The 14,212-nt window shown below is 45.3% G+C and overlaps 1 protein-coding gene across 1 annotated transcript in view; it reads left to right on the forward strand.

The window, feature by feature from the left end:
- ADGRV1 (adhesion G protein-coupled receptor V1) overlaps nt 1-14,212 on the forward strand; it is a 574,752-nt gene that overhangs the window by 137,008 nt on the left and 423,532 nt on the right. Inside the window, exon 17 of the mRNA XM_040419646.1 lies at nt 1,104-1,227. Within this exon, the coding sequence (XP_040275580.1) occupies nt 1,104-1,227 (124 nt within the window). The remainder of the gene's footprint in view (nt 1-1,103; nt 1,228-14,212) is intronic.

The raw sequence follows: 14,212 nt of genomic DNA on the forward strand, positions 1-14,212 counted from the left end.
AAGTATATCCAACAATTTTAGACTAATGAAATCTGGATTGTTTGAAATCCGGTATTATTGTGAAATGTGCATTGGGTCTGGTGGGTTTCCTGATGTAGGAACAGTCTGAGTCATTTATCAAACTAGTGTAAATTCAAACTGGCTTTAGTTGCCCATAAAAACCAAATTTCAGCGTTCATTTTTGAACAGCTCCTTTGGAAAATGAAAATCTGATGGGTTGCTATGGGCAACAAAGCCAGTTCTACTTTACACCAGTTTGATAAATGACCCCAAGTTTGTTTTCTTTTACATTTTGTTCCTTTCTGTTTAGCTGTGCCGTCATGTCTTTACAAGCACTTTTTGCACTTTAGTTATAGTACATATGGTTTGAATTGGTTGATAGTATGCCATGGTCATTCATATTTAGATACATGTGTGCAGAATATCCACCCTTGTCATGTACTGACATACATTTTTTTTAAATACTAAAGATTTGTGGTTGTAGATTGTGTTTTAGTTTAACATTTTAATGTGAAAATAAAGCTCCACGTCCACGTATACGGTCTTTAAAGGGGGTCTGTCACCTGGAAATTCACTGCTACACCAGGCACAATGCCTTGTAGTGCTAGCTCAGATGAATGTCATGATACCTTTCATTTAGCGATCAATTGCTTTATTGTGGAGAAAAAGTATTTTTCCTTTATATGCAAATAAGCAGTTAAGTGCACCAAGGGCGGGTCTAAGGCACCCTTGCTCCTCCTGCTTCCTTTGCCAACCACTTCCTCTGCTTAATGATTGACAGGGCTAGGCGAGATGACTATGGATAAACCTGGCCCCGTAAGAAGGCTAGGGAGGGACTGGCAGAGGAAGCCGGAGGAGCAAGGGGTGAAAAGTATCTTGGGCCCGCTCTAGGATGATGACTATAGCCTAACTCATATGACAGGACAAGCTATATGACATGTAAAGTACCAGTTATATAATCTACATATAGAATCACTGCTCTACTATCTCATTGAGCAGTAAACACTAATTATAAGTAGTTCATACAACATAGTAATTATACAGCACTGATACCTCTAAATGTACTTTCTTGTAATCTGCAACCAATCTATGACACTTTCTAGATTCCAGAGGAGAAGGAAGCATTCACTATAACCATTTTCAACCCCACGGGTGGTGCCAGGATGGGAAACGTCACCACAGCCACACTGGAAATAAAAAAAAATGATGATGCCATTTTCTTTGCAGGTAATATTTGAGCTGAATGGCTTGTATGATGACAGCGCTTTGCTGCTTATAGCTGTGATTTGTCTGTGACGAGCCTTCCAAAAACAAAAAGAAGCATTAAAGGGGTTGTCTGACTTCAGCACATGGCATTTATCATGTAGACAAAGTTAATACAAGGCACTTACTGATGTATTGTGATTGCCCATATTTCCTCCTCCACTGGCTTGATTCGTATTTCTATCACACTATACACTACTTGTATCCAGGGGTTATGACCACCCTGCAATCCAGCAGCGGTGGTCGTGCTTGCACACTATAGGAAAAAGCGCCGGCCTCTCTAGTGGCCGAGACTGCGGAAGTTCGCATAGGACTGTGCTTTTTTCTATAGTGTGCAAGCACAGTTGTAATCATGGAAAGGAGCAATGAATAATGCAATGGAAAAATTAATTAAGCCAGCAAGGGAGGAAATATGGACAATCACAGTACACTAGTAAGTGCCTTGTATTAACATTGTGTAGATGATGAATGCCATTTGCTAAAGTCAGACAACCCCTTTAATGATGCAGCTAGGATTCTCAAAGAGGTTTTTAGTATGTTAAAATCCACCTAGAGCTGGGTCTATGGAAAACAGAGCTGCAGTGATGCATGAAAAAGCAATAAAAAAAAAAATCTTGATTTATGATATGATATGGTTTTCGACATTGAGGGAATTGGGGAAACATTCTGCAAACTGAACAAACTTACAATAGGTCATGCTACACCAGTTAAACTCCAAACAGTTATACCCATAACCATACCTTTAGATCAACGATCTTCAAAAACTCAATCTTAGTAGAGTTGAGCGAACACCTGGATGTTCGGGTTCGAGAAGTTCGGCCGAACTTCCCGGAAATGTTCGGGTTCGGGATCCGAACCCGATCCGAACTTCGCCCCGAACCCGAACCCCATTGAAGTCAATGGGGACCCGAACTTTTCGGCACTAAAAAGGCTGTAAAACAGCCCAGGAAAGAGCTAGAGGGCTGCAAAAGGCAGCAACATGTAGGTAAATCCCCTGCAAACAAATGTGGATAGGGAAATGAATTTAAAAAAAAATAAAAAAATAAAAAATGACCCAATATCAATTGGACAGAGGTCCCATAGCAGAGAATCTGGTTTCACGTCAGCAGAGAATCAGTCTCTTCATGCCATAGCAAAGAATCTGGCTTCATGTCAGCACAGAATCAGTCTCTTCATGCCATAGCAGAGAATCTGGCTTCATGTCAGCACAGAATCTGTCTTCATGTCATAGCAGAGAATCAGGCTTCACGTCACCCACCACTGGAACAGGCCACTGTCACACATTTAGGCCCCGGCACCCAGACAGAGGAGAGCGGTCCCGTAACAGAGATTCTGGCCTTATGTCAGCGCAGAATCTGTCTTCATGTCATAGCAGAGAATCAAGCTTCACGTCACCCACCACTGGAACAGGCCACTGTCACACATTTAGGCCCAGGCACCCAGTCAGAGGAGAGAGGTCCCGTAACAGAGAATCTGGCTTGATGTCAGCACAGAATCTGTCTTCATGTCATAGCAGAGAATCAGGCTTCATGTCACCCACCACTGGAACAGGCCACTGTCACACATTTAGGCCCAGGCACCCAGGCAGAGGAGAGAGGTCCCGTAACAGAGAATCTGGCCTTATGTCAGCGCAGAATCAGTCTTCATGTCATAGCAGAGAATCAGGCTTCACGTCACCCACCACTGGAACAGGCCACTGTCACACATTTAGGCCCCGGCACCCAGACAGAGGAGAGCGGTCCCGTAACAGAGAATCTGGCCTTATGTCAGCGCAGAATCTGTATTCATGTCATAGCAGAGAATCAGGCTTCACGTCACCCACCACTGGAACAGGCCACTGTCACACATTTAGGCCCAGGCACCCAGGGAGAGGAGAGAGGTCCCGTAACAGAGAATCTGGCCTGATGTCAGCACAGAATCTGTCTTCATGTCATAGCAGAGAATCAGGCTTCACGTCACCCACCACTGGAACAGGCCACTGTCACACATTTAGGCCCAGGCACCCAGTCAGAGGAGAGAGGTCCCGTAACAGAGAATCTGGCCTTATGTCAACACAGAATCTGTCTTCATGTCATAGCAGAGAATCAGGCTTCACGTCACCCACCACTGGAACAGGCCACTGTCACAAATTTAGGCCCAGGCACCCAGGCAGAGGAGAGAGGTCCCGTAACAGAGAATCTGGCCTTATGTCAGCACAGAATCTGTCTTCATGTCATAGCAGAGAATCAGGCTTCACGTCACCCACCACTGGAACAAGCCACTGTCACATATTTAGGCCCCGGCACCCAGACAGAGGAGAGAGGTCCCGTAACAGAGAATCTGGCCTTATGTCAGTGCAGAATCTGTATTCATGTCATAGCAGAGAATCAGGCTTCACGTCACCCACCACTGGAACAGGCCACTGTCACATATTTAGGCCCAGGCACCCAGGCAGAGGAGAGAGGTCCCGTAACAGAGAATCTGGCCTTATGTCAGTGCAGAATCTGTATTCATGTCATAGCAGAGAATCAGGCTTCACGTCACCCACCACTGGAACAGGCCACTGTCACACATTTAGGCCCAGGTACCCAGGCAGAGAAGAGAGGTCCCGTAACAGAGAATCTGGCCTTATGTCAGCGCAGAATCTGTCTTCATGTCATAGCAGAGAATCAGGCTTCACGTCACCCACCACTGGAACAGGCCACTGTCACACATTTAGGCCCCGGCACCCAGACAGAGGAGAGCGGTCCCGTAACAGAGAATCTGGCCTTATGTCAGCGCAGAATCTGTATTCATGTCATAGCAGAGAATCAGGCTTCACATCACCCACCACTGGAACAGGCCACTGTCACACATTTAGGCCCAGGTACCCAGGCAGAGGAGAGAGGTCCCGTAACAGAGAATCTGGCCTGATGTCAGCGCAGAATCTGTCTTCATGTCATAGCAGAGAATCAGGCTTCACGTCACCCACCACTGGAACAGGCCACTGTCACACATTTAGGCCCAGGCACCCAGGCAGAGGAGAGAGGTCCTGTAACAGAGAATCTGGCCTGATGTCAGCACAGAATCTGTCTTCATGTCATAGCAGAGAATCAGGCTTCACGTCACCCACCACTGGAACAGGCCACTGTCACATATTTAGGCCCAGGCACCCAGGCAGAGGAGAGAGGTCGCGTAACAGAGAATCTGGCTTCATGTCAGCACAGAATAAGTCTTCATGTCATAGCAGAGAATCAGGCTTCACGTCACCCACCACTGTGACAGGCCACTGTCACACATTTAGGCCCCGGCACCCAGACAGAGGAGAGGTTCATTCAACTTTGGGTTGCCCCGCAATATAATGGTAAAATGAAATTAAAAATAGTATTGAATGAGGAAGTGCCCTGGAGTAGAATAATATATTGTTAAGGGGAGGTAGTTAATATCTAATCTGCACAAGGGATGGACAGGTCCTGTGGGATCCATGCCTGGTTCATTTTTATGAACGTCAGCTTGTCCACATTGGCTGTAGACAGGCGGCTGCGTTTGTCTGTAATGACGCCCCCTGCCGTGCTGAATACACGTTCAGACAAAACGCTGGCCGCCGGGCAGGCCAGCACCTCCAAGGCATAAAAGGCTAGCTCTGGCCACGTGGACAATTTGGAGACCCAGAAGTCTAATGGGGCCGAACCATCAGTCAGTACGTGGAGGGGTGTGCACAGGTACTGTTCCACCATGTTAGTGAAATGTTGCCTCTAGGTAGTGGTGCACTTAGCTGTGGCGTGGTGACAAAACTTTTCCACATCTCTGCCATGCTAACCCTGCCCTCAGAGGAGCTGGCCGTGACACAGCTGCGTTGGCGACCTCTTGCTCCTCCTCTGCCTTCGCCTTGGGCTTCCACTTGTTCCCCTGTGACATTTGGGAATGCTCTCAGTAGCGCGTCTACCAACGTGCGTTTGTACTCGCGCATCTTCCTATCACGCTCCAGTGTAGGAAGTAAGGTGGGCACATTGTCTTTGTACCGGGGATCCAGCAAGGTGGCACCCAGTAGTCCGCACACGTTAAAATGTGGGCAACTCTGCTGTCGTTGCGCAGGCACTGCAGCATGTAGTCGCTCATGTGTGCCAGGCTGCCCAGAGGTAAGGACAAGCTGTCCTCTGTGGGAGGCGTATCGTCATCGTCCTGTGTTTCCCCCCAGCCACGCACCAGTGATGGGCCCGAGCTGCTTTGGGTGCCACCCCGCTGTGAACATGCTTCATCCTCATCCTCCTCCACCTCCTCCTCATCCTCGTCCTCCTCGTCCTCCAGTAGTGGGCCCTGTCTGGCCACATTTGTACCTGGCCTCTGGTGTTGCAAAAAACCTCCCTCTGAGTCACTTTGAAGAGACTGGCCTGAAAGTGCTAAAAATGACCCCTCTTCCTCCTCTTCCTCCTGGGCCACCTCCTCTTCCATCATCGCCCTAAGTGTTTTCTCAAGGAGACATAGAAGTGGTATTGTAACGCTGATAACGGCGTCATCGCCACTGGCCATGTTGGTGGAGTACTCGAAACAGCGCAACAGGGCACACAGGTCTCGCATGGAGGCCCAGTCATTGGTGGTGAAGTGTGTCTGATCCGCAGTGCGACTGACCCGTGCGTGCTGCAGCTGAAACTCCACTATGGCCTGCTGCTGCTCGCACAGTCTGTCCAGCATATGCAAGGTGGAGTTCCACCTGGTGGGTACGTCGCATATGAGGCGGTGAGCGGGAAGGCCGAAGTTACGCTGTAGCGCAGACAGGCGAGCAGCGGCAGGGTGTGAACGCCGGAAGCGCGAACAGACGGCCCGCACTTTATGCAGCAGCTCTGACATGTCGGGGTAGTTGCGAATGAACTTCTGCACCACCAAATTCAGCACATGCGCCAGGCAAGGGATGTGCGTCAAACCGGCTAGTCCCAGAGCTGCAACGAGATTTCGCCCATTATCGCACACCACCAGGCCGGGCTTGAGGCTCACCGGCAGCAACCACTCATCGGTCTGTTGTTCTATACCCCGCCACAACTCCTGTGCGGTGTGGGGCCTGTCCCCCAAACATATGAGTTTCAGAATGGCCTGCTGACGTTTACCCCGGGCTGTGCTGAAGTTGGTGGTGAAGGTGTGTGGCTGACTGGATGAGCAGGTGGAAGAAGAGGAGGAGGAAGCTGAGTAGGAGGAGGAGGAGACAGGAGGCAAAGAATGTTGCCCTGCGATCCTTGGCGGCGGAAGGACGTGCGCCAAACAGCTCTCCGCCTGGGGCCCAGCCGCCACTACATTTACCCAGTGTGCAGTTAGGGAGATATAGCGTCCCTGGCCGTGCTTACTGGTCCACGTATCTGTGGTTAGGTGGACCTTGCCACAGATGGCGTTGCGCAGTGCACACTTGATTTTATCGGACACTTGGTTGTGCAGGGAAGGCACGGCTCTCTTGGAGAAGTAGTGGCGGCTGGGAACAACATACTGTGGGACAGCAAGTGACATGAGCTGTTTGAAGCTGTGTGTGTCCACCAGCCTAAATGACAGCATTTCATAGGCCAGTAGTTTAGAAATGCTGGCATTCAGGGCCAGGGATCGAGGGTGGCTAGGTGGGAATTTACGCTTTCTCTCAAATGTTTGTGAGATGGAGAGCTGAACGCTGCCGTGTGACATGGTTGAGATGCTTGGTGACGCAGGTGGTGGTGTTGGTGGTACATCCCATGTTTGCTGGGTGGCAGGTGCCAACGTTCCTCCAGAGGCAGAGGAAGAGGCCGAGGCGGCGGCAGCAGCAGCAGAAGAAGCCGAGGCAGCAGCAGAAGAGGCCGAGGCGGCAGCAGCAGAAGGGGCAGCAGGGGGAGCCTGAGTGACTTCCTTGTTTTTAAGGTGTTTACTCCACTGCAGTTCATGCTTTGCATGCAGGTGCCTGGTCATGCAGGTTGTGCTAAGGTTCAGAACGTTAATGCCTCGCTTCAGGCTCTGATGGCACAGCGTGCAAACCACTCGGGTCTTGTCGTCAGCACATTGTTTGAAGAAGTGCCATGCCAGGGAACTCCTTGAAGCTGCCTTTGGGGTGCTCGGTCCCAGATGGCGGCAGTCAGTAGCAGGCGAAGTCTCTTGGCGGCGGGTGTTCTGATTTTGCCCACTGCTCCCTCTTTTGCTACGCTGTTGGCTCGGTCTCACCACTGCCTCTTCCTCCGAACTGTGAAAGTCAGTGGCACGACCTTCATTCCATGTGGGGTCTAGGACCTCATCGTCCCCTGCATCGTCTTCCACCCAGTCTTGACCCCTGACCTCCTGTTCAGTCTGCACACTGCAGAAAGACGCAGCAGTTGGCACCTGTGTTTCGTCATCATCAGAGACGTGCTGAGGTGGTATTCCCATGTCCTCATCATCAGGAAAAATAAGTGGTTGTGCGTTAGTGCATTCTATCTCTTCCACCCCTGGGGAAGGGCTAGGTGGATGCCCTTGGGAAACCCTGGCAGCAGAGTCTTCAAACAGCATAAGAGACTGCTGCATAACTTGAGGCTCAGACAGTTTCCCTGATATGCATGGGGGTGATGTGACAGACCGATGGGCTTGGTTTTCATGCGCCATCTGTGCGCTTTCTGCAGAAGACTGGGTGGGAGATAATGTGAACGTGCTGGATCCACTGTTGGCCACCCAATTGACTAATGCCTGCACCTGCTCAGGCCTTACCATCCTTAGAACGGCATTGGGCCCCACCAAATATCGCTGTAAATTCTGCTGGCTACTGGGACCTGAGGTAGTTGGTTCACTAGGACGTGTGGCTGTGGCAGAACGGCCACGTCCTCTCCCAGCACCAGAGGGTACACTAACACCACCACGACCATGTCCACGTCCGCGTCCCTTATTAGATGTTTTCCTCATTGTTCCCGTTCACAACAATTTTGAGAATGGCAAATTTGGGAATGCTTTTTCAACCCAGAACAAAAAGTCTGCTTTTACGGTCACTACAAATAACTTGACCAGCTAAAACTGTGCAGATTTGGTTGAATAGAGATGTGAGACCTGTTTTTTTTTGCGCTGTGCGACAGTTATAGGTTTAATCACAGAATGACACTTCTATCAGCACGCTAGCGTGTGTCTTAGGTTTTTCTGAATCACACTATCAATACCTTCAATGTAAGATTTTCTTTTTGGGATAGATTTCAAGTAGGCCTCAAATACCACAAACTAGTAATTTTCAGGATAGAAAAAAGGGAAATAGCTCACCCTCTCACAGTCACAAAGAGGTGCTCTGGTCTAAAATGATTCACCCTTCAAAATGCAAGAAAACGTATATGATTGAAAAGACCGGCACTCTCAACACACGGGACCATATGGTTAAATGCAGATCACAATGTTTAATTGATACATATATAAAAGAATAAAAATATATAAAAATATAAAATATACACTAATATTGGGTGATAATGGTTTCACACAATGTTGTGCCAATCCTACAAAGGTAACATTAATTTAAAACGTCCAATATTCAATACTGGTTTATATCATGTAAAAAAGACCGCTGTAGGTAAAGAAGACCATGAATATTCACATATAGATTCCTAGAAGGAAAGAGAATAGAAGTCCTTTTTGGTTCTGTCCCGAATATAGACAGACAGTGCAAGGTGGTATTTGCTAAAATAAAGTCAATGTTATATTGTATATAACTGTCTTTTTCTTCATATGGATATCGCTTTAGCGATTAATGGTCATATGCGCTTGATGATCACCCACTGTGTGGGCTTACCTTCCCTTTCTGCCGGTCTGTCAGTCGGATTCCTCGGGGCTCGCTGAGAGCCGGCGTCCCGGCTGAAGCGCTGTCAGCGTCCCACGTGGGTTTGGAGGAAAAGTTTGTCGCTCCGGAAGTGACGTATCGGCATGCAGGAAGGTATTCAATACTTCGCTCAGACTCGGCTGTTCGTTGTAGCGGCTGAGGTAAAACTTACAGTGCACTGTAATTGGAATTATTTGCTTCTCACAGATGGGTCATAATTTGATCTCCAATTTGGATCTCTTAATACCAAACGCGTTTCGGGAAACACTCTTCCCTTCTTCAGTGGTGATGACCCTCCTTCATGCCTGATTGGTTTTTATACCCTCTGTCGGTAATTGCCAAAAACAGACATGGAATCTGTCCATTTTTTTCTTTGTTTTCTTTGTATGTTTTTAGTCATCTACAATATAGTTATTTGGTATCTGTTGTTCTTAACATCTCTTTTATACATAGTTCTTTTCATGTGTTCAGTATTTTTCCATTTTTTCATCTTTTTTTCTCTTTGCGGTTGTGCCGCGTTTTTGGTGCGTTTTATTTTTGACATATGCGGGGGGAAAGGCGCACGTACCCCTCCTACATCCAAACAAAATGACCCTTGGGAAAGAAACGTCCCAGAAGAAATTTTTGTAAAAGAAGATGCAAAGCATAATCTATAGGTACATCCGCACTAATTTGCGGCTGTATTTTTAACATATCACAAGCCACCTAACAACACTAAGATATGCTCTTCACACTCCAGGATAAACATATAGATAGAAATATACATAATGTTATATATTGTTACAACCAATAAAATATGGAGATACAAAATGTATCATATTAGTCAGTCACAATTTTATAATTTTTATGTACTCAATTTTAACATTGGCAAAATTTCTAATATATTCATCAGATGCAAATATATGTTCATATGTTTACTTGCCCATATGTTTATCTGCCCATATACACTTAACAACTATAATAAATGATATATAAGGTTAACCATGGCCCATGCAATGAAACCCTTTATGGACTTTGTACTACAGGGTAAATTGCAACCTTTTGACAAAAAAACGCATATGTCAAAAATAAAACGCACCAAAAACGCGGCACAACCGCAAAGAGAAAAAAAGATGAAAAAATGGAAAAATACTGAACACATGAAAAGAACTATGTATAAAAGAGATGTTAAGAACAACAGATACCAAATAACTATATTGTAGATGACTAAAAACATACAAAGAAAACAAAGAAAAAAATGGACAGATTCCATGTCTGTTTTTGGCAATTACCGACAGAGGGTATAAAAACCAATCAGGCATGAAGGAGGGTCATCACCACTGAAGAAGGGAAGAGTGTTTCCCGAAACGTGTTTGGTATTAAGAGATCCAAATTGGAGATCAAATTATGACCCATCTGTGAGAAGCAAATAATTCCAATTACAGTGCACTGTAAGTTTTACCTCAGCCGCTACAACGAACAGCCGAGTCTGAGCGAAGTATTGAATACCTTCCTGCATGCCGATACGTCACTTCCGGAGCGACAAACTTTTCCTCCAAACCCACGTGGGACGCTGACAGCGCTTCAGCCGGGACGCCGGCTCTCAGCGAGCCCCGAGGAATCCGACTGACAGACCGGCAGAAAGGGAAGGTAAGCCCACACAGTGGGTGATCATCAAGCGCATATGACCATTAATCGCTAAAGCGATATCCATATGAAGAAAAAGACAGTTATATACAATATAACATTGACTTTATTTTAGCAAATACCACCTTGCACTGTCTGTCTATATTCGGGACAGAACCAAAAAGGACTTCTATTCTCTTTCCTTCTAGGAATCTATATGTGAATATTCATGGTCTTCTTTACCTACAGCGGTCTTTTTTACATGATATAAACCAGTATTGAATATTGGACGTTTTAAATTAATGTTACCTTTGTAGGATTGGCACAACATTGTGTGAAACCATTATCACCCAATATTAGTGTATATTTTATATTTTTATATATTTTTATTCTTTTATATATGTATCAATTAAACATTGTGATCTGCATTTAACCATATGGTCCCGTGTGTTGAGAGTGCCGGTCTTTTCAATCATATAGTAATTTTCAGAATGGCAAATTTGGGAATGCTTTTTCAACCCAGAACAAAAAGTCTGCTTTTACGGTCACTACAAATAACTTGACCAGCTAAAACTGTGCAGATTTGGTTGAATAGAGATGTGAGACCTGTTTTTTTTTGCGCTGTGTGACAGTTATAGGTTTAATCACAGAATGACACTTCTATCAGCACGCTAGCGTGTGTCTTAGGTTTTTCTGAATCACACTATCAATACCTTCAATGTAAGATTTTCTTTTTGGGATAGATTTCAAGTAGGCCTCAAATACCACAAACTAGTTATTTTCAGAATGGCAAATTTGGGAATGCTTTTTCAACCCAGAACAAAAAGTCTGCTTTTACGGTCACTACAAATAACTTGACCAACTAAAACTGTGCAGATTTGGTTGAATAGAGATGTGAGACCTGTTTTTTTTTTTTGCGCTGTGTGACAGTTATAGGTTTAATCACAGAATGACACTTCTATCAGCACGCTAGCGTGTGTCTTAGGTTTTTCTGAATCACACTATCAATACCTTAAATGTAAGATTTTCTTTTTGGGATAGATTTCAAGTAGGCCTCAAATACCACAAACTAGTTATTTTCAGAATGGCAAATTTGGGAATGCTTTTTCAACCCAGAACAAAAAGTCTGCTTTTACGGTCGCTACAAATAACTTGACCAGCTAAAACTGTGCAGATTTGGTTGAATAGAGATGTGAGACCTGTTTTTTTTTTGCGCTGTGTGACAGTTATAGGTTTAATCACAAAATGACACTTCTATCAGCACGCTAGCGTGTGTCTTAGGTTTTTCTGAATCACACTATCAATACCTTCAATGTAAGATTTTCTTTTTGGGATAGATTTCAAGTAGGCCTCAAATACCACAAACTAGTTATTTTCAGAATGGCAAATTTGGGAATGCTTTTTCAACCCAGAACAAAAAGTCTGCTTTTACGGTCACTACAAATAACTTGACCAGCTGAAACTGTGCAGATTTGGTTGAATAGAGATGTGAGACCTGTTTTTTTTTGCGCTGTGTGACAGTTATAGGTTTAATCACAGAATGACACTTCTATCAGCACGCTAGCGTGTGTCTTAGGTTTTTCTGAATCACACTATCAATACCTTCAATGTAAAATTTTCTTTTTGGGATAGATTTCAAGTAGGCCTCAAATACCACAAACTAGTTATTTTCAGAAGGGCAAATTTGGGAATGCTTTTTCAACCCAGAACAAAAAGTCTGCTTTTACGGTCACTACAAATAACTTGACCAGCTAAAACTGTGCAGATTTGGTTGAATAGAGATGTGAGACCTGTTTTTTTTTGCGCTGTGTAACAGTTATAGGTTTAATCACAGAATGACACTTCTATCAGCACGCTAGCGTGTGTCTTAGGTTTTTCTGAATCACACTATCAATACCTTCAATGTAAGATTTTCTTTTTGGGATAGATTTCAAGTAGGCCTCAAATACCACAAACTAGTAATTTTGAGAATGGCAAATTTGGGAATGCTTTTTCAACCCAGAACAAAAAGTCTGCTTTTACGGTCACTACAAATAACTTGACCAGCTAAAACTGTGCAGATTTGGTTGAAGAGAGATGTGAGACCTGTTTTTTTTTTTTTGCGCTGTGTGACAGTTATAGGTTTAATCACAGAATGACACTTCTATCAGCACGCTAGCGTGTGTCTTAGGTTTTTCTGAATCACACTATCAATACCTTCAATGTAAGATTTTCTTTTTGGGATAGATTTCAAGTAGGCCTCAAATACCACAAACTAGTTATTTTCAGAATGGCAAATTTGGGAATGCTTTTTCAACCCAGAACAAAAAGTCTGCTTTTACGGTCACTACAAATAACTTGACCAGCTAAAACTGTGCAGATTTGGTTGAATAGAAATGTCAGGTCTATTTTTTAGGCGCTGGGTGACAGGCTCAACTTGCCCCTGATGTAATATATGGCCAAAAAATAACCACACTGTTGATGGTTAAATGCACTTGGGTGACACAGGCTCAGCCTGCACCAGATGTAGTATACGGCCAAAAAATAACCAGACTGTTGATGGTTAAATGCACTTCTTTGACACAGGCTCAGCCTGCAGCTAATGTAGTATATGGCCAAAAAATAACCAGACTGTTGATGGTTAAATGCACTTCGGTGACACAGGCTCAGCCTGCAGCTGATGTAGGATATAGCACAAAATAACCACACTATCGATGGTTAAATACACTTGGTGATAGCTCGTGCTGGCGCACCACAAGTCACAAAATGGCCGCCGATCACCCCAGAAAAAAAGTGATCTAAAAACGCTCTGGGCAGCCTCAAAAAAGTGAGCAAGTCAATAATAGCACTTCAATGATCCACAGCTGCAGATCGATCACAGAATGAAGTCTTTTGGAGGAGTTAATCTGCAACCTCTCCCTATACTGATCATAGCAGAGTGACGTGCGGCGCTACGTGACTCCAGCTTAAATAGAGGCTGGGTCACATGGTGCACTGGCCAATCACAGCCATGCCAATAGTAGGCATGGCTGTGATGGCCTCTTGGGCCAAGTAGTATGACGCTTGTTGATTGGCTGCTTTGCAGCCTTTCAAAAAGCGCCAAGAAAGCGCCGAACACCGAACCCGAACCCGGACTTTTACGAAAATGTTCGGGTTCGGGTCCGTGTCACGGACACCCCAAAATTCGGTACGAACCCGAACTATACAGTTCGGGTTCGCTCATCCCTAAATCTTAGGCCTCATGCACACGACCGTTGTTGTGTTCCGTTCTGCAAAATGGGATTCCTTTATTTTTGGAGGACCAACAGACATAAAGGAAAGTAAAAAAAAGACAGGTTTGCAATGCAAATGATAGGAAAAAAACGGACGCGGCCACGCGGACGCGGATGACAATCTTGTGTGCCTCCGCGTTTTTTAGCGGTCCCATTGACTTGAATGGGTCCGCAAACCGTTTTCCACGAAAATAATAGGACAGGTTATATTTTTTTGACTGACTGGAACCACGGATCACGGATGTGGATGGCAAACGGTGCATTAGCCGAGTTTTCAACTGACCTATTGAAAATCAATGGGTCCGCAGAAAATCACGAAAAACGGCACAACGGACACGGAATAAAACAACGGTCGTGTGCCTGAGGC

The sequence above is a fragment of the Bufo bufo genome, chromosome 2 (genome assembly GCF_905171765.1).
Source record: "Bufo bufo chromosome 2, aBufBuf1.1, whole genome shotgun sequence".
NCBI classification, from domain to species: Eukaryota; Metazoa; Chordata; class Amphibia; order Anura; family Bufonidae; genus Bufo; species Bufo bufo.